The sequence below is a fragment of the Arvicanthis niloticus genome, chromosome 5 (genome assembly GCF_011762505.2).
Source record: "Arvicanthis niloticus isolate mArvNil1 chromosome 5, mArvNil1.pat.X, whole genome shotgun sequence".
Lineage (NCBI taxonomy): Eukaryota > Metazoa > Chordata > Mammalia > Rodentia > Muridae > Arvicanthis > Arvicanthis niloticus.
In genome coordinates this window covers 31445732-31470317 of record NC_047662.1, presented here as the reverse complement: position 1 = coordinate 31470317, position 24586 = coordinate 31445732, and the positions used below count along the sequence as shown (strand labels likewise).

General features: G+C 48.7%; 1 protein-coding gene across 3 annotated transcripts; it reads right to left on the bottom strand.

Moving 5' to 3' along the window:
- Window positions 1–2357: 2357 nt before the first annotated feature.
- Mfsd2a (MFSD2 lysolipid transporter A, lysophospholipid) lies at window positions 2358–16542 on the bottom strand. 3 transcript variants are annotated; one of them, XM_076934268.1, is made up of 14 exons: window positions 16278–16542; window positions 14610–14738; window positions 12029–12153; window positions 7379–7517; window positions 7199–7277; window positions 6527–6684; window positions 5995–6085; window positions 5751–5872; window positions 5481–5564; window positions 4985–5068; window positions 4766–4878; window positions 4295–4438; window positions 4026–4202; window positions 2358–2811 (listed from the first exon to the last, which is right to left on the bottom strand). In XM_076934268.1, exons 1-14 carry the CDS (start codon window positions 16368–16370, stop codon window positions 2748–2750), a joined length of 1602 nt encoding a protein of 533 aa, XP_076790383.1. In that variant the 5' UTR covers window positions 16371–16542; the 3' UTR covers window positions 2358–2747. The 3 variants fall into 3 exon arrangements, with proteins under 3 accessions (XP_076790383.1, XP_034358697.1, XP_076790384.1); XM_034502806.2 differs by having other exon boundaries at window positions 14610–14741; window positions 16278–16541; XM_076934269.1 differs by lacking the exons at window positions 14610–14738; window positions 16278–16542 and adding an exon at window positions 14149–14340.
- Window positions 16543–24586: the final 8044 nt, after the last annotated feature.

Below are 24586 nucleotides of genomic sequence, written 5' to 3'. Positions count from 1 at the left end.
CATTGTAACTATGGAATAATATCTCAGATCAATGACTGATCCAGACTTTTTTTTTTTTTTTTTTACAATGTGGACATCTTGCCCTTACTTCCAGTAGGTGGCACTAAAAGCATGTCTGGTCCTCTGCCATGGTGGGCGTTGAGGGGAGAAATGTACTTAGTTGAGGGGTGGCTGCAATATTGGCGGATATGGATCCAGACAGGTGGAATAGCACTTCTTCCAATGGATAGGGAAGTGTGACAGAGGTAAAGGGAATGCTTAGCCACAGGCTATGTGTAAGAGACCAGGATAAGAGGGGCAAGGCTCTGGAACTGGCTTAAGAGGCAGAGGGGCCAGAACTACCTCCCAGACCCTTGCTCCAACAAAGACCTTCTGGGCGAGCACTTGCAGGAAGAGCTGAAGCAAGAGACCAAGAGGTGGGCTAAAGAAAGTACTACTGCATCTGGGTCTCAAGCCTGGAAGGTGGCAGGGCTAGAGAGACCCCCGAGAGTGTCTGCATGAAAACCCAGGTGAGAAGAGACCTGAGAAATTATTGTAACCATAGAAAAGGAGCAAACTTACAAGTCTAATTTTTGTGGGAGTTGTTTTTGCAGTGCTGGGGATTAAACATGGTGCCTCATATGTAGCAAGTAAGTGCTCCACCATTCAACTCCATGCGCAGTCATAATAACAACACTACTACTAATAATAACAACAATAACTATTATTGTTATTATTTTAAAGATAAGCCTTAGGCTAGGGGTATGATTCGATGGCAAATCATTTGCTTAGCTTGAAGGAAGTCCTGGGTTTGATTCCCTAAGTGCTGCCAAAGGAAGAAAACAAAAACAGAAAATAAAGACAAGCCGAGGTGGCTTATAACTGAAGGAAGGGAAAATACAAGTGGACCTTTATAAATGTTATCAAAATCCCTGAGGGGTTGGAGGTGTCCCTGAGTACTCCAGATGCAGGAGCCAGTCTAGGCTGCTGTTCCTGTCTTGTCAGGCAACCTCTGACTGAAGATGGCAGTTATAAAGGCCATGGGACTGGCCTGGTAGGATCTAACTATCATCAAAGTAATGATTGGAGGGTCTGGGCCTACAGCCAAACAGCTTGGACTTACATCAACCCATCCACTTGCTAAATGACCTTTGTCTAGTCATTTAACTTCCCCATGCCTTGGTTTCCTTATCTGTTAAGCCAGAATAATAACAGTACCTTCCTTGTAGGGAGCTCATGACAAAATGAGTTAATATTTATGAATACATATAACAGTGCCTGTTAGAAACATATCATGAAAATTACCAAAAGAAGTTTATCCATAACAATCGGGTCCAAATTTAAGGACAAAGGAATCCCAAATAATCCCAGGCCTTCTCTCAGGCTCCCATTTTTCTGTGCACAAACCTAGGTAGTTGGACTAGTCACTCCTGGTCCTTCCTGCTTTACTTCTCTGTGGTTTTGGAGCCTGACTTGGGTGTGTGCAATGCAGTGGTATGGTAAGGTGACCCTTGTGAATTTCTAAGAGGCAACTATTAAGTTCTCAGGAGCACGTAAGATTGTATAAGCAAGAGTAACTTGAGTTGGCCACAGTGGGAACATTTACACTGCGGTAATGAGACAAGTACTTTAACCGGGCCTTCTCCCACCAGAGCTGGGACTCTCCAGTACCTGTCACCCACCCCTAGACACATAGAGTCTCTGCCTTCAACATTACTGACAACAGTCAGGCCTCCAGGGACACTGCAGACCCCCAATCAGCACACCTTGCCCCACAGACTCAGTTATATATGCAGTGACTGACAGAACCACTGTGGTCTGCTGTTTTCTTCGCCTTTCTACCTCACAGGGCCATGGAGAGCAGTGGTTAAACTGCTAGATCTCACAGGGATGATGTAGTTTCACTTACATCATTCTTTGCCATGTGACCTTAGCCACATCCTCTTTAGCTTGGGTTTTCTTTTTCCTTTTCTTCTTTTTTTCTTTTTTGGTTTTTGGAGCCAGGGTTTCTCTGTGTAGCCTTGGCTGTCTATCCTGGAACTCACTCTGTAGACCAGGCTGGCCTTGAACTCAGAAATCCGCCTGCTTCTGCCTCCTGAGTGCTGGGCCACCAGCTGCTAGCTTGAGTTTGCATTTTTTATCTTTAAGACAGGGACAGCCCTGCCATGACACAGGGGTTCTACAAGTCCAATAAGAACACCACAAAATGTGTGCCAAGTCAGCAAAAGGCACTTGGTACAGAGTAAATGTTAGCCAAGGCTATTATCAGACACACTGTCCCACTCACCGGCACCTGGGCTTCGTGTGCCCACTGACTATCTGAGTCTTATCATAAAGGGCTCCATGGATGGCTGAGAACACAAATAGAAGCAGGCAGCTTTGTGTTTCCAGTTTTTATGAAAATTAATAACATTAATACCTCACAGACATATACATACACACATCCCTATATACAAAGTCATTAAGTTATTAATTAGTCTCTGTATAAAACGTTTCTACATTAGTGTCCCGAGCTAGGCCCAACAGTCCTTGGCATATTCACAGTAGCAGCCTTAGGGCTTGGCCCAGTGGGCAGGCAGTGAGGAGGTTACAGAGTGGCCATCCCTGCAGTAAGCACAGATGTCCTGGGCCGCTCACCCTCCAGTCCTTGGTCCCTGTCTTGACATAGGAAGAACAGCTGCTCAGTGCAAGGGCAAAAAGATCCCGTGCCTAGTGCTACCTGGTGCCCCAGGTCCTTTGCATGGTGGCTTCAGGCACCCTGGCAAGTCCTAGAGAATGCTGGCCAGCTCTGTGGAGTCTGTATCGGAGCAACCTGAGCTGCTGGCTTCATCTCTGCAAGAGTAAGAAAAGATGGGTTAGAAGAAGCATCTTTACCCTCCTCTGCTGCCACCTGCCTGAGGAATCTTGGCCCTGGAGTCCAAGCCAGCTGTCAGTCTTGTCTAAACCACAGGACAGTTTACTCACTCCTACTGACTGCCCAGAAACTGCTGGTTGCTGTTCCTAATGAAAGAAGGGCACCACAAACCTCAGAGAGCCACTGGCTCTGGCTGGCTGACATCATGACGTGAGTCATTCTAACCTGCTCTATCCTCTCTGGCCATGCCAGTGGGCCTGTATGCCAGGAGAGCACCAGAATACATGTTGCCGCTAGAACCCCGGGCAGGACTCTAAGCCTTATCCATAGTTCTAGCTAAACTTTCTTCATCTGTAGGATAGGAATCATAAGAATCATGCTATGGGGTTGGTGGTCATCCCCACACTTAGGAAGCAGAGCCAGGCCAATTGTGTTGGTAATCAGACAGGTAGCTGGATACCAGCCTGAGCTAAATGAGACCCTGCCTCTAAAAACCAAACAACAGAAGAGCTCAGCTGCCATGGGACAGATCGTTGGAATACTAGGGGGATCCTAGAAGCACGCCTCTAAACACGAGCTCCTTCAGGACAGAGAGTTTGCTTTTGCTTTTAGAGGCAGGGTCTTTCTACATAACCCCGGGTATCCTGGAACTCACTGCGTAGACCAGGCTGGCCTCAAATCACAAAGACCCACCTGCCTCTACCTCCTTGAGTGCAGAGATTAAAGGTATGTGCCATCATGCCCAGCCATTTTTTGTTTGTCTGCTTGCTTTTTCCTACCACAATGCTGGTACCTAAAAAGTGTTTCTTGGGCAGGGCAGTGGTGGCACACACCTTTAATCCCAGCACTTGGGAGGCAGAGGCAGGCGGATTTCTATGAGTCTGAGGCTAGTCTGGTCTACAGAGTAAATTCCAGGACAGCCAGGGCTACACAGAAAGACTCTGTCTGGAAAAACCAAAGAGCAATCAATCAATCAATCAAACACACAAACAAACAAAAAACTCAAAACCCCCAGCTTTTTGCCTGTTCAGTGAACACATACAAAGACAAAGGCGGTGTGGTACCTTGCATGTAGCTAAGAATTATCTAGCTCTGTCCATCAGCAGCACCAGCTGAGAGCTTAGACTGACGGACCACACACGCACGCACGCACGCACGCACGCACGCACGCACGCGCGCGCGCGGATCTCACCGTAGAGCCTGCAGAGCTTTCTTGTTCTGTCGCCGCTTCTCCTCATCAATGGGGTACAGCTTGAAGAGCAGCAGGCCCAGCAGGATGAGGATGATAGGAGCCATGGTCACCAGCATCTTCAGTGTAAACTTGACCTGTTCTGGCTGGAAGCACCCCTGCGTCTGGTACTCAGCAAAGCTGTGGGACCCAGTGGACAAGGAGTGGTAAGGAAGGAGTGCCTGGATCCTATCCCTGTCCCCAGCCTTGCCCAAGACTCACAGGCCACTCACTCTAGACTGAGGGTAGAGACACCCAGTGAGACTCCAGAGGCAAACTTGGTGAAGAAGACATAGAAGGAGAAGAAGATGGGCTCGGTGCCAGGGGAGTGAGGGTGTTTCAGGTGGAAGTCATCGATGACATCAGGCAGCATGGACCTACACAGAGTGAGTGGTGGCAGCCATGAATGACCCTCACCTAGCTACCAGCTCATATGGTATCCATGGCAACTGTCCTCTGGGAGCTTGAAGTGAGGGAATAGCTCTACAGGCCCCATCTCGGAGATGAGTCCCACTTTAGACGTTCCGCTTGGCAAAGAGAGGGCAGGCTAGGTGTTTCATAGCTCACAACCTCAATCGCTGTATCGGGCAGACCCACCTCATCCCAGACCCATAGAAAAGCAGGAGGAGGAGCCACCAAAGCGCTCTCCCCAGCTGGAGGGTGTTGGCTGGGGAATACACTTGGTGAGCCTCTGATTAACCTACCATGGTAGTAAGAAGGCAGCCGCTACACTGACGCCAGCGGCTATGGCCACCACGTAAGTGACAGTTAGATTACTCTTCACGAGGGCCACCAAGATGAGAAAAGGAACTGCAGACTGGAACAGGGAGTGCAAGAAGATGGGTCACCCAGGAGGCTCCCATCTATAACCCCCCACATACACCCCAACTCATCTCCATCTCCACCCTTTGAGCCCCACTCACAGAGATCCCAACGTATACAGCTGTCTTCTTGCCAAACCGGGTTAGGAACCACTGCCAGATGGGGATGGTGAAGGTGGCCGAGAGCTGTGGGCAACAAGAAAGGTGAAAGAGGATGCATTATTGTAGAGACCTTCCTGCCCATTTTGGTCCCCAAAAGACGCTACTGGGCCAGCCAGGGGCCATGGTGAGAAAGTCACCAGGCATGTCTGATACCTTCCCAGGGGAGCACAGAATAAGCAGTCCACCTGTCTTTTCATAACTCTGAATGCAAAGCCGCACACAGTTGTTGGCATCCTTGCCTTTAGTGGACTGTGCTCTCTAACCATCCAGCCTCAAACGCTCTTCTTTCATAGCCCTCCCTAAGCAATTGGGGGGTGAGATCCAGGGAAACCTCCCTTATCCCTTCATGACTAGGGAGCACCCTGAAGGTATCCTCCCATGCTCAAGGAACCATCCAGACATATACATCATCGGCTGACCTTATGCCTGTACTTACCATGATGGCCAGGAGGAGGTTCTGGAACTCGTTTCGGAAGTCCAAGGTATAAGTGCAGAACAAGGCGAAGTTACCTTCCACCAGCTGGAGCATGGGACAGGTCAAGGAAATGAAAAAAAAAAAAAAAAGTGACTTGGGGATCCCAGAGGCTTCTCCTCCCCCCCTCCCCCATTCCGTCCTGCCTGCCCCTCGGCTTCACCACAGTCCAAATCTTCTCTAGCCCCATCCCTATTAGATGGATTTTGGATGAGCATCTCGGGCCCCACTCACCATAAAAGCCAGGGAGGTAAAAAGGAAGCCAGCAATGAGCCTGACGTATGGGCCATGGCTCATGACCAGCCGGAGGCCCTGAAAGAAGGGCATCGACTCGGCCTGCTGGGCCTCATAGGGTTCTAGGGATCAGAGAGGACAATGAGGAGGTGGCAGAAGTCCCTTCCAAAGCCTGGTGAGCAGGCAGAAGGGGACTACTGCTCCCCAGAGCTGTGGGCTGAACCCTTCCCAGTAGGCTTCTCACCTCTCTGCTCCCGCACGCCTAGAATCAGAATGACGGCACAGATGACGTAGATGGAGGCAATGATCCCTGCTGCCAGCAGGTAAGCATTTTGCTATGACATACAGAGACAGGGTCAGTCTGATCTCATCCCAGCAGCCCCACTCCACGATCTCAGGCCAGGCCTTTCTCCTGTGGGGGCCTCACTGTCTCCATCTGTGAACCAGGAGGGTCAGCCTGGACCTGCTGTTGCTTCCCAAGGCTGGGCCAAGTCCAAGTATAGAAAATGTTACACAGCCAGACCAGGTGGTGCGTGAACCCACAGCCCAAGTCTTCCCGCATCTCCGCAACTCACAGGGACCTGGGCAAAGTGGCTTGGCCTCCCAGGCTTCACTTTTCTTATCTATAAAGTAGGTAAATGTACATCCTGGTGTTTACATTTTCCAACCCCCCACTAACTGATGAACACCAGCTACTATCACTGCTTGTAGAATAAACACAGGGCACCACACCCCATTGTTCTCTTCCCAAACCCCTGCCCTACCAGGAGCCTCACCGTGTCTTTGAGAGAGGCAGTACTCTGGGTGCGATTGACAACTTCTGAGGCCACTACAGAGCCATTCTGGTTCTGGAGACAAGGTGCCTTGGCTTGGCCAACAATTTGTCCTTGGATCGCTGTGCCTATCACTGTGCCCAGCACCTCCACAGTCATCCCTAGACCGGGAAGAGGTCTTTTCAGATGGGCCCTCATTGCCCAGAGGCCCAGGGAGGAAGGTCAGATGGCTGGAAGCCACTCTTAGCTTTAGGTGAGTTGGGCTAGGGGGTGGGGCAGGTGACATTTCAGCCGACTTTCATGGGCTTTCTCTGTGTGACCTTCAGGTTAGTCCAGGTACCTCTCTGGGTCTCACTTGAGTGATAAAGGAAATGAGGTGTTTTTTTTTTGTTTGTTTGTTTGTTTGTTTTTGTTTGTTGTAACATGCTTTCATGGGCTGGGGATATAAGTCAATGGTTAACTGACTGTTTGGCAGACACAAGGCTCTGGGTTGAAACCCCAGAGTCACAGAGAAGGGGGACAGAGGAGAGGGGTTCACCCCAGACACACACACCCACACACACTCAGGAATAGAGCAAAGAACTAGACCCACAAAGTATAAGGAGGTAGGAGGGAGTAGCAGAAAGACCCAGGGTCCCCTGCAGGCAGGGCCAGGATGCTGGGGGAGGGACTTACTATAGGCAGTGGCTGAGTCACGCTCACTCTGCTCTGTGCTGATGAACATGGTGAGCGCTGAGTAGGGAACATGGAAGCACTGTTATGGAAGAGAAGCTTTCAGTGGTTAGAGGAAGGAGACATGTAAAGGCCCCCAGGGCCCACCTGTGCCCCTGCCCCTCACCGAGGTACCACACTCACCGTGACCAGTGTCTCAAAGAGGCAATAGAAAAGCAGGTACCAAAGGAAGCCATGGGAACTTTCCATCCCTGGTGGGAAGTCCGGCACAAACCAGATGAGGAAGTAGGCAATGATGGCCAGGGGAGTGGAGAAGATGATCCTGAGGAAAAGAGAGGGGTCTGAGTGGAGGCTAGAGAATGCTAAGATCTGTTCCACAAGTGCCCATCAACAGAGGAGGAAGTCAGAGTCCCCCTAACCCAGAGCCTCAGAAAAAGAGATTGATGACCACGCCTAAAGAACTGACTAGGGCAAGTTTCTGGACCAAAATCTTGAGCAAGGTGCTTGAAGGGACAGAGAGCAAGGAGCATGAGGTCAGACCCTGAGTCTCATGCATATCTTTCCTGGAGCAAGAATCCCAGGGAAGGGGGGTGGTCCCAGCTTCTATCTTTAACCTCCCTTGCATCTCTTGTACACACACAAAGGAAGCTGGACTGGGTGGGAGAGGCCAACTTCAGGTAAAGGAGAAAGGGGCCACAGAAGAGGAGCGGGCTCAGTCACAGAAGTTTAAGGAGGGTAGGGGATAAAGGCCTGGCCTTTTTTTTTTATCTATCAAGAGGAATAACTTCTCAACTCCTCAGGCAGACCAACTTCCCTGCAATAGCATAGGAAGCAAAGTGCAAAGGTTAAAGGAAGGCCTCAGGCTAGCCCAGCAGATAAATCTCTGGCTGCCAGGCCTGGCAACCAGAGATTTATCCCTGGAACACGCAGGAAGGAAGGAGGGAACCAACTCCCACAAGCTGTTCTCTGCGCACGCACACAAAAAAGAAGCAAGCTTTGAGTTAGACTTTCTGAGTCTGTCACTAACTATAATAACTTAGTCTTGGGTGAGTTATTTAACTTCTCTGAGACTTATTTCCTCACAGGTGAAGTGAAAATAAAAAAGAGTACGCTGCCGACATTCAACATTTACCTGAATATTTCTGAGGTGCGGTTATATGCTAGGAGCTGTTCTGACTGTTGCAGACGCATCAGTGAAGAGGATACCAATGCTATTGTAAAACTCACATTCTAGTTGGTAAGCAACAAAAATTACATGTTGGTCAGCCCTTGAAACATGCAACAACATAGAACTTTAAGAAATGGTCATGTGGAATATGACTGTTCCTGAGAGACAAATACTGTACAATTTAATTTATAGAGGGTAACCAAATCTACAGATTTAGACACGACCCTGCAAGATTTGTCAACTGCTAAGCCAGACCCATAACACAAAAAGAATCAATTCCTGCAAGTAGTCCCCGACCTATACATATACTCCATGATATATTCTCCCAGAACCCCACCCTCACCAAAAAAAAAAAAAAAAAAACAAAAAACAAACAAACAAACAAAAAAAAAACAGTGGTTGACAGGGAGAGGAAGGAATATGGATTATCTTTTAATGAACTCAAAGTTTGGGTTGAAAAAGATAAAAAATTATTGGGATGAACTAGGCAGTAGAGGCACATGCTTTTTTTAATCACAACACTTATCAGGCCAAGTCAGGCAGATCTCTGAGTTCTAGTCCAGCCTGGTCTGCAGAGGGAGTTCCAGGACAGCCAGGGCTACACAGAGAGACCCTATCTCAAAACAACAGCAATAACAAAAAATTTGGGGATAGAAGGTAGTGATGGTCACACAAGGATGTGAATATACTTAATGCTACTTTATTGGACACCTTAAAAGGTTACAGTGATCTGGGCATGGTGGTGTGCCCTGTAACCCCACATTCAAGAGACAGATCTGAGTTCGAAGTCAACCTGGGCTACATAGTAAGATCTGATTTGGTTTTGTTTTGTTTTTTTAAAGGAAGAGCTAGAGGGATGGTTCAGCAGTTAAGAGCACTTGTTCTTGCATAAGATCTTGGTTCAATTATCAGTACCCACATGGCATGTCACAACCATTCATAACTCCAGTTACAAAAGATCTAATGCCCTCTCCTAACCTCCCCAGGCACCGGAACAGATATACATGCAGGCAAAACATTTATATTCTCTTTTGGTTTGTTTTGGGGTTTTGTTTGTTTTGTTTTGTTTGAGACAGGATCTTCTACATAGCCCAGGCTGGCCTCAAATTCAGGGATCCCCAGCCTCTACTCAAGAGGTAGACACAGGTTGACTTCTGTGAGTTTAAGACTGCACTGTTCTACATAAGAAATTGCAGAGTAGCCAGGGCTGCCTAGTGAGATCCTGTCCAAATAATACAAACAAACAAGGGTTTCAATGGAGGTGTTGGTACATGATTGTGATCTGGGTGCTTAAGAGATGGAGAATCAGGAGGTAGAAGCTAGCCTGAGCTACATGAAACTTTGTCTTCAAAGAACAAAACTGAACAAAAATCAGGGCTATATTGAACACTTGCTAGGCATGTGCAAGGCCCTGGGTTTGAGTTCTACCCAAATAAATACATAAATAAGACAAATGCTATGCTATATTTTGTCATAGTCTTTGTGACAGTCATATAACGTATTAAAAGGTGACACGTACTATGGAGAAAAGAGAATAAGTAGACACGAGACTGAGGGTGCAGCTCACAGCTGGCTGAGAGGATGTTTGTTAACTGAGAAGGCGTGGATGGGTCAGGGAGTCAGCACCGCAGATCTCTGAGGCGAGTGTGGCCCCAGTCAGGGGACCAGTCAGTGCAAAGGTCCTCAGGCAGGAGGAAGGAACAGCAGGGCCCCGTGGGCTGGAGGACAGTGAGCAAGGGAGATGGAATTAGGAGATACTGTGTGGAGAAAATGGGACACCTCACAGGCAAGTGTAAGGACTCCTACTTTGTGGGTTGAAGTAGGCTCGAGTCTTAAATAAGTTGACAGAAAAATGTTGAACAGTACTCGGGACATTAAGTGTTTGCTATGATCACAACAGGAGGGCTCAACTAGAGAAGTGGCCTTCGGGAACTACAGGCCAGGGCCACAAGTGGACAATGCCTGGTAATCTACCCACCTCAAGATTTCCCTGCATCTCAAGCTCTCTGTGTGACCCTGCTGACAGGGAATTCCTGGAAGAGAATGTCACTATCTTTGTGGTTTGTAGGAAGGGCTCAGAATAGGAACTACCCTACCTCGACCGCCCTAACGCCTGGAAGGAGAGGGTGGTAAGGCTAACACTAGCCAACCCTGACAGACCCAACCTCTTTGTGGTCTCCAGGCCTAGAGGTGCAACCTGGGATGCCATGAACACAATGGCCCCTCGGCTTATGAGTCAGTCCATGTGTATTCTGACGCATACCCAAGCACTTGCCACCCAGAAAGCAACCTGAGGGGACCTAGCAACTTTCCTGGAATAGCTGTCACACTGACCTAGCAAGAGTCCTCAGATCTCCCTCCCACAAAGAGGCCTTGCTGACCCTCCTCCTCCCCTTTCCACCCCTCCACGTTGTCTCCTCAGAGAACAGGGCTCCTCCTCAGTCTTCCTCAAACACCCCATCCTCAGGCAGGCAGCTGAACAGTGAACAGGAACCCGATGTGACTGGGAGTAACCCTGTGCCGCTGCGCGTCAGGCAGCAGCCTCCTATTGGCTGGGCCTCATGAGGCGATGTGGGAGCAGGGCCCCGCCCTCCACCAGCTGCCAAGAGGCGGGCACAGAGCCAAGTCTCACAGGCTGGCTCTCAGGACTCCCTGAGCAGCTTGCCCAGGTAAAGGAGGCTCTCCTACCCTCCTCTTCACCCCCTTGGCCATGAAGCCTGGATCAAAGACTCCAAGCTGGGTTTTTGCCAGGGGTTGGCAGGATCGGGGTGGGTGGGGGGCCTCGTGGGAAAGGAAACTGTGGAGGTGCAAAGGCCGCTGGAAGAGCTTTGAAGGCCGGAGACCAGGTATGGGCGCCCCTGGGGCAGGAAGGCGCCCACTTAAGCTTGGATGGGCTGGAGATGAAAGGGGCACACCCCCCCACCTCCTGAAGCAGGATGTCCTGGAGGGAACCAGAACCCCGGCTTGGCCTGTCTTATATGTCTCCATCACTGTCTGATCTATGGTAACTGCCTTCCCCCAACCTTGCCCCACAGGCTGAAGCTGAATAACACCAAGGGCAAAAATAGTCCCTTCACTCAGTGCTTTGGGCTGGGTCTGCAATTCCAGTCTTAGTATTGTCCCTACCCATGTCCTTCCAGTAACTACCCTGTAGGAATGTAAAGTTGTGTATCAATACCTGCCAGGCCCTATTCTGAGTGTTTTACATATTAAATGTCCTCACCAAACCTCCACTTTACTGAGGTTCAGAGATGTTTAGAAACTTGCTCGAGACTGCACAGCTTTAAGTAGTGAAGCTGACATTCCAATCCAGGAGACCTTTCAGTTGTTCTGAAGACCTACCTATCTCTGCTGCCACAGAATGGCAGAAGTGGGGATTCCAGTCTCACCAAGGCGAGTGAACAGGCCTTGGGGAGCCCTGAGGCCTGAGTTGAGGGCGGGAACTAACTCAACACTCTGGCCAGCCCCGAAATGAACTGTCTAGGTGTCCCAATGTCCATGCCTGGAGCAGCTGAAGCCTCAGGTTGAGGTTTCAACACCTTTGAGCTGTTGTGTCATGCTTTCCCGGCAACCCCCAACCTGAGAGAAGAGATGGAGAAGGACTGAAGGGTAAGAAACAGCAGAAGCCTGGCTTTCTGCACTTTCGGAGGAGCGTCTCTACTTACCAGGGCATGAGGCGGCCCAGGCGGGTCCAGGAGGACTTACTGATGCAGAAGCCCACCAGAGGGTCAGTGAAGGCATCCCAGGCCCGGCCCACAAAGAGAATAATGGAAGCAGGAAGTGGTTCCACCTGCCATGGGGAAGAACCAAAGGACAACCTTCATTCATAGGCCTTATGAGAAAGAAATCCCTCGCGGCCGCAGCCCAGCCACTGAGACCTTACACTGCTCCCACCTGGATCTCAAACAGTTTCATGAAGGTTTTTTTTTTGTTGTTGTTGTTTTGTTTTTGTTTGTGTTTTTTTTCTGAGTCAGGGTTTCTCTGTGTAGCCCTGGCTGTCCTGGAAGTTGCTCTGCAAACCAAGCTGGCCTTGAACTCAGAGATCTGCCTGCCTCTGCCTCCCGAGTGCTGGGATTAAAGGTGTGAACCACTTTCTTCACTCACTTTCTTAATAGTGACAATAGCAGGTGCCAGGGTTCAGCTCAGTAGTAGCATGCTTATCTAAAATGGGCGGGCTGGCGGGTTTAGTTCTCCCAATTATGACAACAGCAGCTGGATGTGGTGGTGTGTGCCTTTAATCCTAACACCCTGGAGGTAGAAGCAAGATCTCTATGAGTTCAAGGCCAACCTGGTCTACATAGTGAGTTCCAGGACACTCAAGACTACATAGAGACCCAGTCTCAAAAAAACAAACAAACAAACAAACAAAAAACAAAAAAACAAGCAAACAAACAAAAAAAAACCCAACACAGTAATAATGATATGATGATGATGGTGGTGGTGGTGACAACAGCATTTCTCTGATAACTGGAGTAGGACTATATTCAAAGCTTTTCTAGATCTTTCCTTCCCTCTGCTGCACTTAGAAACATCTCATCAAACACTGAACATAGAATCATTTCCTTCCTTCCCTCTGACAGTTCCGAGCCCCTGGCCACCTGATAACAGAGCTAGTGTTTCTTCCCTGGGCCACCACAGTGAGCCTCAGTTTCCCCATCTGTATGAGAGTTATGGGTTACAGTGTGTTTTCATGAGACCAAGCTTTATCCTGGATAGGGAAAGGGGGATGTATAGATGTTTCCTTTCATCTTTTTTTCTCTTAGAATTCATTTTACTATTTTAACTCATGTGATTGTGTGTCGGGATTTGTTCGGATGAGTAAAGGAGCCTTGGAAGCTAGAGACATTGGATCCCTAGAGCAGGAGTTACAGGCAGCTGTGGTTGTGAGTGGCCTGGCCTTGTACTCACTGACTTGGGTCCTCTAAGAAAGCAGTGAGCTCCTAACCATGGAACAGTCTCTCCATGACTCCTCCAGCCTGACATTGCGTGTGTGTGTGTGTGTGTGTGTGTGTGTGTGTGTGTGTGTAGAGGGAGACTTATCTGCAGTCGTGACTGGCCTAGAACTTGGTAAGTAGACCCGGCTGGTCTAACTTGCAAACACTGGGATTACAGACGTACGGCTTTATGCCTGCTCGGTAGACGATTTTTAAAGAGTGTCCTGTTACTACTCAAGCCAGCTTGTATTTTCCAAACACTTTAGAGTCTAGATGCAACATCATCCATAAAACCTTGATTTTTTTTTTTTTTAAACTTTGTTTTTGAGACAGAGTCTTGGGCTGGTTTTGAATCTCAGTCCTCCTGTCTTGGCCTCTTAAGTGTGGGGATATCAGGCGTGTGCCCCCCTGTCTAGTTGTCACAACCCTGCTCTGGAAAGCTGGCAGCCTTCCCACACTGTACCACCCACCATGTACTCTCCCCACTTATTGTAGCCCCATTTTATACTCAACTGCAGGTCCCTCTTATTTATAACCCGCTTGGGCCCCAGCCATGGGAGCTGTTTGAAACCTAGCTACTGAATGAGTCTTCTGTCCTTTCTGGGGCTCAGTGTTCCACACCTGCAAATGGAAACTAATATCCCTCACTTGCCCAGAGATGCTACACAGAAAAGAGCCAGTGAGGGCACCCCGGAGCCATGGTTACCCAGTCTCCCACTCTCTCATCCAGACAGGGCGAATTCTTTGGATGCCAGGCTGCTGGCCAAGGCTTCTCAAAGTACACACAGTAGCCCTGCTTCACCCAAACCACCCCTCTCCATCAGAGACATCCCTAATCCCGGGACACTCACATCTGCCTGCACCTTCAGGCTTCCCCTACCCATCAGCAAGCTGCAGCTCCTCAGGTGAAGGTGAGATACAGTTCTTCGATCAGCCTAGCAACAGCAACACCCACTAAACCCTGAGCCAAGCCAGCTGACTGTCTTCTAGCCAGGGACATGGTGTGCCAGTCTCTTCTAAGAACAGCGTCACTAGCGGGTCCCATTCTCCCTCAGCCGCTCCCTATTCCGCCAGGCTTGCTATTGCTCCTGCAGGCAAGGAAGAATTGCCAGCTGTGGTTCCTGGGGCAGGTAGACTCCCCTCCCCAACACTTCCTAAAGTCTGATTTCCCATCCACTGTGACCCCGAGTGCCAGCCAAGGAATGCATTCTGGTCCTGTTTTACCACTGAGGAGAACTGAGTGACCCTACCAGGATCCCATCAGTCCCCACCTCTGGCTACTGGAGAAGCCTGTGGAGCTCCTGTTACTCACCTTAGCCACATCCAATAGGTAGATCTGCAGGAAGAATCCCAGCGCGCAGCCCGTCAACTGGTATGGGGCCCCTCCAACTGCATAGCAAAGCTTGTTGCAAATGGACAGTTGTTGCTTCTTTTTTGGTTCCTTCTGGGAAGAGAAGGAAAGAATGAAAATAGGCCCAGGATTCTGGCCTCCAACCTAGAATGTGCCAGAGGCACGGGCATTTATTTCTCCAGCCAAGAGGGACAGTTCTACCTTGCCCAGTTCCCACCTAGGGAAAGCTCACTTCCCCTACCCCAGAGGAAGTCGCCCTTAAACCCAGACTTATCCCTCCACCCCCAGACTCTGAGGAAACCTATCACCTTCCACCTTTAAAGATCTCCAGGCCAGGTATAGAGGCCCCAGCACTTGGGAAGGAGAGCCAGGCAAATCTCTAAATTTGAGGCCAACCTGGTCTACAGAGCTAGTTCCAGGTCAGGGAGGGATACAAAGAGAAACCCTGTCTCAAATAAATAAATAAATAAGCAAACACGTAAATAAATAAATATCGTCTCCCAGATCCTCAGCTCCTTTCCAAGTTACCCAGAAAGAGCATGTTGTAGCAGTGGACCTGTCGCTACCTGGAACTAGCTGCCACAACCTGAAAATCCTCTTGCTGCCAAAAGTTGCCTGAGCCCAGCCCAGATTCCCTCCCTGAAGCCCCGCAGCAGCTAGGATCCACCTGCCTACTGGATGAGAGCACCAGAGAGGGGTGAGGGGGGTGGGCAGCCCAGCCCCGCTGCATCCACAGCTGTTCTTTCAATCTGTCCCAAAGTTCCCAAGCCCCTGTAGGGAGTCTTCAGCTCCAGGCAAACCCTTGAGCTTTCCTACCATCCAGCTGCCTAACGTGCACCCTTTCCAGCTCCTAGGGGATCTTGGAGAGGGGTGAAAAGGCCTCCAGGTACAGGGCTCAGCCTTCTCCGGGTGGAGCACTAGGGGAGGCTGAGGTTGCCCAGGGAAAGTAGAGATTACTCATACATGGTAACAGCATAATTGCTTACTAGCTTCTTCCAAGAACAGTTAATAAAATTAAAAGGAAAAGTTGAGCACCTCCCAATTAGATATATTGCCAGAGATCCCTTTCCTGGGGCCGCATGGTTTCATGGTGTGGTTAAACAGATCCAAAAAGCTAGAACCGGTCGGAGAGAATGTCGAGACACGCGGAGCTCTGTGCAAGTGAACCCTCAGTCACAAAAACGCTTTCGGTATGCGGCTCCTTTAAGAGCAGAGCCCTTGTTCTTATGAATGAACTTGAGTGGCCCTCCTCAGAGTTAAAGCATGAGAGTGGGGGGTGGTGAGAGATGGAGAACCAAGGGGACTCTCAGATTTCTGGGGTCTCTTCAGATCTAGGGAGAGAAACTAGCGTGGCTCAGCACAGTAGAACCTGGAGCGCTGGGGAGAGCCCCACGCCGCGTAGAGTTGCCGGCGCCGCTCTTGGCGCAAACCCATTGTAGGGGTGTGCAAAGGGGCTTCAGACTTTCTCCATCACTCCCCGGTCCCGGAGCACTCCTTGGACTCTCCTTTTTCCAAGCTTCACTGTACCCTGTTACCCCCAAGTGTCCCAAGGCCAGACCCAACTTCCGAAGCCCCTGTACCCATATCCCGGCCGGCCCACCACCCCTTGCCCTCCTCTCAGAACCTCACCTTCACCTGGGCCGGCCGTTCACTTGCTTGGAGGATGCCGGTGGGGAGCAGCCCCGCCGCGGAACCGCTCTCGGCGCCCTCTCCTTTGGCCATGACCCGCGGGCCACGCCGCGTGGGACCGGGACGCCGGGATGCTCTTGTGTTCTGCCGGCCGGCACTCGCCTGTGGCTCCCGTCCTAGGCGCAGCCGCAGCCACTACTACGTTCGCAAGCACTTAGCAAACCAGAAACGCCGGCGAGGAAAACTCCCTAGCACGCCCCCTCCGCGCCTCTTAAAGGTTCGGTCCTGCGCCTCCAGCCAATCCCTGCACGCGCCTGCCCATCTCGTCTGGCAGAGCCTCGCTGCTCAGCCACGTTCTCAAAGCCGGCTACTCGCACCTAACCACCTAAGCAAGGCTGAGAAACCCACCCTACTCGCCCGAGGAAACTGAAGCCCCAAGCTGAAAGTGACCTGCTCCAGGTCCCCCAGAGTGAGTTTTCCCTGAGTAGAGCCTGTGGCCCCGTGACTTCTGAACCCCCATCAGCCACTTTTAAAATCCGGAGTCAGGTGGCTTCTCCCTCCCCTCCCCCAAACCTGAAGCCATAGGCTGTAACTTTCACTATCAATGTCCCTCGTGTCTCAAGATCGGCAATTTGATATTTAGGGAGCCTTTTTCAATGAGACAGAAAAATTACCAAGTCCAGTGGCTGCCCCTTCCAGCAGGAGAACGCTCAAGTTCTAAGGAGCCATGGCCACAGCAGCCTTTTATGGAGAGCTTTCTAGCAGGCTTAACATGATCTCACTGGGTGCTTATGAACTCCATCTGAGGGTGGTACTATTATTATCACCATTTTACAGCCCAGGAAAGGGGGACACAAGAAGAGCAGCTGTTATGACACACACAGGCCAGGAAGGTTTTGTCCAGTTCCTAAGTCTTTACTCATGACTCTGCTCTGCCCCTCAGTGTAAATTACAAAAGGCTGAACTATGTGTGTGTGTGTGTGTGTGTGTGTGTGTGTGTGTGTGTGTGCTCCCAGACAGGAAGCCCTGGGAGACACAAGACTCCAACAGCCCTCCGTGTCACAAAAAAAAATAAATAAATAAAAATAAATAAAATATCAAGAAATGCTTTGGGAGAAAGAGAATCCAGAGGAATGTGGTCCATGAAAAAAGGGAGGACCTTCATCTAAACAGAGGCCAGGCATAGATGCCAGCAAAGAACAGCCTTTGCTGCCTTTTCTTCCACCTCTGCTAACTAACAGCACTCCAGGCTTCCCAGATCCCCAGGAGCCTGGGTGAAGTCCAGCTCTCCCTCCTCAGTGAAGTTACTGCTTAGAATCTCAGAGGCCGCTCACACAGGACCTGTGTTTCTCAGTGTCAGGCTCCTCCCCCCCCCCAATTCCAATTGCAGGGAAGAGATATTGAGATCTGACTCCCCCACAATGACCACAGCACCCTTGTGTGCCCTGGCAGATCTCATCTGGGCACATCACTGTCCAGAAACAAGCCAAAGGAAACGGTGAAGATCAAGACCGTAGGAAGGCCTGTTGTCCCCACTGTGAGCTGTGTGTCACTGCCCTAGCTGTCTCCTGTGCTCTAGGTTTGATTTAGCTGAGGAGTCCTGTATGGTCTCTTTCAGCCCTAAATTCTTCCCTCCCCTGAACTGCAACATTCCATACGTGATCGGAATAACCAAGTCAGATCATGCCTTCCTTGAAAATAAAAAACTATATCTCTTTTACTTCCACATCCCACTAAATTACAGTGAGTGTAAGCTCAAGCACAGAGAAGCTAGCCCATTCAGAAAAACCCAGGCACTTCCATGGACCGGCTATATAGTTGTTCCTGAACAATTTTGTTAACCTCCTTGTGTACAAAACAGGGACCTACCTAATAGCGTTGTTTGGGGGATAAGACAAGAAGTTGTACAGGAAGCATTTCGCACAAGAGCTCAGGAGTTGAGGCTGGGCTAGTTCCCCTCCTGGCCTGATTCCAGTCTGTCAGTGTAGCAACGCAAGATTCCAGATATGGCCTGACCAAGCCAGAACAATAGACCTATTATTTTCCCCAGTCTGGACACGACACATTGTTAATGCAGCCTAAGACTGCTGGGTTTCAGAGCCTTTCTCTCCCGTGATTAGTTCCCATTAGGTGTGGTTAACTAAATCATTCAGAGCACCAGAGCTTGGGGTCAAGTGAGGTTTCTTCACCGTCCTCTACTTTGTGTGCTGTCATCAAGCTCTTGGGAGAATAATGTCATCTTGCTTACTTCAGCCTGTAGAAACTGTTTTTGAATTCCGGCTCTATTGCCCACGATTTTCTTCCGCTCTAAATTCAGGTCCAGCTTGCTCTCGCAACTTCTATTCTTATTGGTCAGGACAGAGCTATGTAATGCAACACTAGAGACACTAAATCATCATGAACGAACCAGAGCATCATAAACCCAATAGTTCCCAATTACCAAATTCCCACTATCTACTGGGCAAGCACAGTGCAATGTGCTTTTTGTTTTGCATATACCATCTAATTTACTTATTCTAACACTGACAGGAAGGGGTGTTTTCATTACCCCGTTCTATAGATGTTTAAACCCAAGACTAAAAGAAAAGAGGCACGGGTTTGGTTTTATAAGCTTGATGATAAACTTCATTGCTCTCAGGTACCTTCAGTCCTGACCAGGTGATCTGTTAGTCCCTTTGGACATTCTCCTTTCTACCTCCTCATATCCGTACCATCAGGCCCAGAGCCCAGGTAATTATGTTGAAGCTCTGGAAACCTAACCAGCTCTATTGGCCTCAGAAGCCTGAAGGAGTAACCTGGGCCCCTTCTTCATAGCCCCCATCTTCTCATGAGAGTAAGATTGTTTCCCTAATGGCAAGCAGCTACTTGTCCAGTAATAGGACTGTCCTTCTAGCCACCAGTCCCCTTTCTGGGTCTAGCTCAGGATTTCAGCTAAGGACAAATGAACGTATGTTCTTTGTGTTGTTTTGCCCCTTTCTGCATTCAAGCAAGGCTGCTGCTACGTACTCCCCAGAGAACTTCTGAGTCCCCTGGCCTTTCTGGAAGTAGAGAAGTAGAGTATACACAAAGCTCCCAGAGGGTTTAGGAATATTGTTCAGTTGATAGAGTGCTGGTCTAGCATGCATAAAGCTCCAAGTTTGATTACCAGGAACTGGCATGGTGATGCATACCTGCTATCCCAGCACTTAGGAAACTGAGGCAGAAGGATCTTTCTTTCAAGACTACCCGGCCTAGCAAGTTGTGGTGGTACGCACCTTTAGTCCCAGCACTTGGGAGGCAGAGGCAGGTGGATCTCTGTGAGTGGGAGGCCAGCCTGGTCTACAAAGCAAGTTCCAGGGCAGCCAGGATTTTACACTGAGAAATCTTGTCTCAAACAAACAAGCAAATAAAAGACTAGCTAACTTAGGCTACATGGTGAGACCCTGACTCAGAAAAAAAAAAAATTAGAGGCTGGTGAGATGGCTCAGTAGGTAAAGAGCTTGCTGTGCAAACCTAAGACTCAAGTTTGGATACCGATAACCCATGTAAAAGCCAGGCACGGTGACTCATGTCTTAACATCTGCGCTGGAGGATGGACAGGCAGAGGCAGGCAGATTCAACTGCTGGCTAGCCAGTCTAGTTGAAATAGTAAGCTCCAAGTTCAAAGAGAGAGTCTGCCTCAAAAAATAAGGTAGAAAGCCATAAAGAGACACAAGATGTTGGCTCTGGCCTCCACACAGGTGTACATGGGTGAATTACACTCCCCTTCCACGTGTGTGCCCCATATACTCTCTCTATCTCTAGCCCTACCTCTATCTCTCCTTATGTCACTAAGTTGGCATAATTATATGAAGATTAAATGAAATGCTTGACACACTGTGAGCCAGTGGTTCTCAACCTGTAGGCCCTGACCCCTTTGAGGGTCATATATCAGATATCCTGCCTATTTCCATTACAATTCATAACAGTAGCAAAATTACAGTTATAAAGGATCAACAAATTAATTTTTTGGTTGGGGGTCGCCACCACATGAGGAGCTGTATTAAAGGGTCACAGCGTCAGGAAGGTCGAGAACCACTGCTGTAAGAACAATATAAATTGCTTCACTGTTGTTACTGTTGTTATTATTACTTCTATACTGGGCAAAACCTCTCCAAGTAAAGCTCTTTTGCCAGAGGAGATAAATTTTTCTTGTAATTAGCTGTCTGTCTCTAATCCCAACATTCAGGAAGCAGAGACAGGGAGAGCTCTGCAAGTTTGAGTCACCCTGGTCTACATAGAGAATTCCAGGACAGCCAGGTCTATAGAGTAACTTTGTCTCAACAACAGAAATTAAAAAAAAAAAAAATGTGTGTGTGTGTGTGTGTGTGTGTGTGTGTGTGTTTTGGGGGGGGGGGCTGTAAATCATTGAGGGCTAAATTACATCTGATAACTCAAGATGGTACTTCTGGCCCAACGGGACACAGACGAGAATGTCCCAGGGCAGATTATCAGGAGGAAGTCCTTGGGAATTGGTACTTGCATATTGTAGTTGGGGAAAGTGTTGCTGAATACTAATGATGCCATCCGTCACTTGCTGATAAAATTGATCTATAGCCCTGACCTGTCACACCTATGACCCAAACTTCTAGAGAAAAGGGTCAAGCCCATACTTGGCTCAACAAACCACTGGCAAATTTACATCCTGGGTAGGGAACAGCCAGGTTCAAGAGATAGGGGCTGGGCAGGTCCTGAAGCAAGGGCTTCCTACAGTAGATGCTGGGGTAGGGATGTCTCAGTCTGTTTCTGATCTTGTCCCTTTGTTTGCCCTGTGAAGAAGAGGTGGGGCAGAGATTTAGAAGGTGGGACCTTTGAGGATCCCAAGAGAGGCTCCTTAGAGAGGAAATGTCTGAGAGCCCTTGAAGTCACTTCAGGCTGCTAGTTCCTGGAATATTGGTTGCACACTTCTGGCTTAGGAGAGGTCTCAGGACAGATGCATCTGATCTCATGAGGCCATGGACCACGCCACAGGAAAGCCTCCTGAGCTGACCAATGGGTGATTCTAACCCCCAGTTCTGGAGGAACTGAGGAACATGGAGAATACACAGAGATTCCCTGGTGCCCCTGCCTCCAACTCCGGTTCTTTCCATTCTATACTCTCACTAGTTCAAGGTCCTCAATCCCAGACAAAAGAGACAGCCCCACTCCCACAGCTGAGGAGATGTAAAAATGAAGGAGTGACAGGAGCTGGGAGATGTCAGTGTCACACTAAGGCCACGCTAAGACCATGACCCAATGCAGGGGAAAACTTCAGTGTTTGGGCCGAGCTACCAGGTGCCCTTAGGGCTCATGAGGGCAAGTGAAACACTTCTTGAGCAAGAGCTCAGATATCATCAGAAGAAATCATAGGATGAACTCCTGAGCCTGGCCTCGCCTTTCCTGGCCAGCCAGACCCATACCCTCCTCATGATCACACCATGGTTCTGCAAGGAGGCCCTGCCCTGCTCCAATGGCCTTGACCCATTCATAGCTGGAAGAGCCTTGACTCAGGTTAATTGACTTGGAACAGGGATCACCTTGTCCCTGGAGTCCTGCCCCATCTTTGGTCTTTCTTTTTATCCATCTCAATAGATAGCATATTGGACAAGCCAGCACTGTGGGATAGCTGCTTCTCATCTCCACTGTGGCATGCCATGACCTTATGATAATGTTTGAACTTATTCATAGTGATTAAAGGCAAGAGATAACAGCATAGCTGGGACCTAGGTAGATTCATCAGGGCTCTGTTTCTGGGTACATATGTGATTTGGAGCAGATCAAAACTTCTCTTGTTTATCTGATCTGTACTTATGCTTCATGGGTATTATCCTGAGGATCTAGTGAAACGAGGTATATGCTCCAAACAAAATTTATAGGTCACAACTCATGATACTTTCTTTCCTTCATCCTGCTCCTGATGGGCAAGATATTATTAACCTTTGGTTAATAAACACTGAGAGAGCTGGGTGGTGGTGGTGGCAACACATGCCTGTAAAGACAGCACTCAGGAGGCAGAGGCAGGTGGATTTCTGTGAGTTCAAGGCCAGTCTGGTCTACAAAGCTCAGGACAGCCAGAGATACACAGTGAAATCCTGTCTCAAATATATATATATATATATATATATATATATATATATATATATATATCACTGAGAGAATAAATTTCTTACCATGTTTTGAAATGCAAAACTTAATACACGGTGGCCTTGTACTATGGGTGGGTAGGAAGAGCTAAGAAAGAAGGGAGCTAGGATTCACCTTTAAGGATACTTAAAGGAATCAAGGTGGCCTTGTGAGTACAGCCATAAAGCTTTTCTTGGACCAACACAGAGATGGACAAGGTCTGGATAATCTTGTCATTTGAACAGATCACATCTAGCTGTGGAGGGAAATACAGGCAGAATATTACTACATGATATAACCTATAGAACCCTGTCTGAGAACCCAGAATTAACACCAGATTCTCTGTTTGAGGGAGTAAAGTCTTGAAAGGCTTTGCAGAGGAGGTAGTGGTAGAGCTAGGCACTGTAGGATGAGAGAGGAAGGGCCTGTGAGACAAAGTGAACACCTGGGATACAGAGGCACGGTGAAATCAAAGAGCATGGAATCAGACAGCCACTTGTGCTGCCGGGGATCTGGCTGATATGAAAAGCCGTGTGTGAAGCTCCCACGGAGGGAGCTTTGCATCCTTGCCCCACAGGCAGAAGGGAGCCCTGGGAAGAACTCAGGAATGAAGTCATTGGTCTCTCTCATCTCTTAAATATACAAAGGGAAGCTTCCCAGGCCGAGTCTGGAGGCTGAGCTGGGTAACAGGGACTGGTGACCCATAATGCTGTGCTTGGTAAAGAGGACACTGTTGCTCATCATCCTCAGATTCTCGTCCCCTCTTCCCAGATGACAACAGCAGCATTTCAGTCCCTCTCGTTCAACTTTTCTTTTTTCTTTTTGCCTTTCTGAGACAGGGTTTCTCTGTGTAGTCCTGGCTGTCCTGGAACTCACTCTGTAGACCAGGCTGGCCTCGAACTCAGAGAACTGCCTGCCTCTGCCACACAAGTGTTGGAATTAAAGGCGTGTGCCACCACTGCTCACAATAATTCTTTTTTTTTTTAATCACACTTTCTCAAGAATTATTTGTTTTATTTATATGAGTACACAGTCACTCTCTTCAAACATACCAGAAGAGAGCATCAGATCCCATTACAGATGGTTGTGAGCCACCATGTGGTTGGTGAGAACTGAACTCAGAACCTCTGGAAGAACAGCAAATGCTCTTAACTGCTGAGCCATCTCTCCAACCTCATTAATTTTTTTCTTTTTTCTTTTTTTTTTCTTTTTGGTTTTTCAAGACAAGGTTTCTCTGTATAGTCTTGGCTGTCCTGGAACTCACTCTGTAAACCAGGCTGGCCTCGAACTCAGAAATCCACCCGCCTCTGCCTCCCAAGTGCTGGGATTAAAGGCGTGCGCCACCACTGCCCAGCTTCATCAATTCTTAATAACAGAGGATCTTTAAAAAAAAAAATCTGAGCTTACATAGACTCATCTACAAAGCAAGTTCCAGGATAGCCAGGGCCAAAAGGGGAAACCCTGTCTTGGAAGGGAAAAAAATCTGAAGCAAGTATTGGGGTGAAAGCTTTAATCCCAGATCTTGGGAAGCAGTGGCAGGAGAATCTCCATGATTCAGCCTGGTTTATCTATTGAATTCCAGGCCAGTCAGGGCAACATAATAAAACCCTGCCACAAAACAACAACAGAACAACCAAACAAAAATGTAGACTGGGGATATAGCTTAGTCACTAAAGAGCTCACAGCACACATAAGAATTCAAGTCCAGATACCAAGCGCTCATGGAAAAGCTGGGCATGCTCCTTTATTGCCAGTGTTGAGAGGCTTGGAAAGGAGGCCAACCGGTCTAACTCAGTTGGTGAGCTCCAAGTTCAGTGAGAGATCCTGTCTCAAAACTGAAGTGGATGATCAGTGAGATGGTCCATCAAGGAAAGGCACTTGCCAGCAAGCCTGAAGACCTGAGTTCAATCCCCGGGATCCCCATGGTAGAAGGAGAAAAGTGACTCCTGCCATTTGTACATTGACTTTCATACATTTGTGTGTGTGCGCACACACACACACACACACAGAGAGAGAAATAAATAAATATAAAAAATAAAATAAGATGGAGAATGATTGAAAAAGACACCTAGCATCGACCTCTGGTCTCCAAATGTATGTGCACACATGTGTACATGCAACTGCATACATACAGACAAGAGTACACATTCACAAATATACCATACACACACACACACACACACACACTT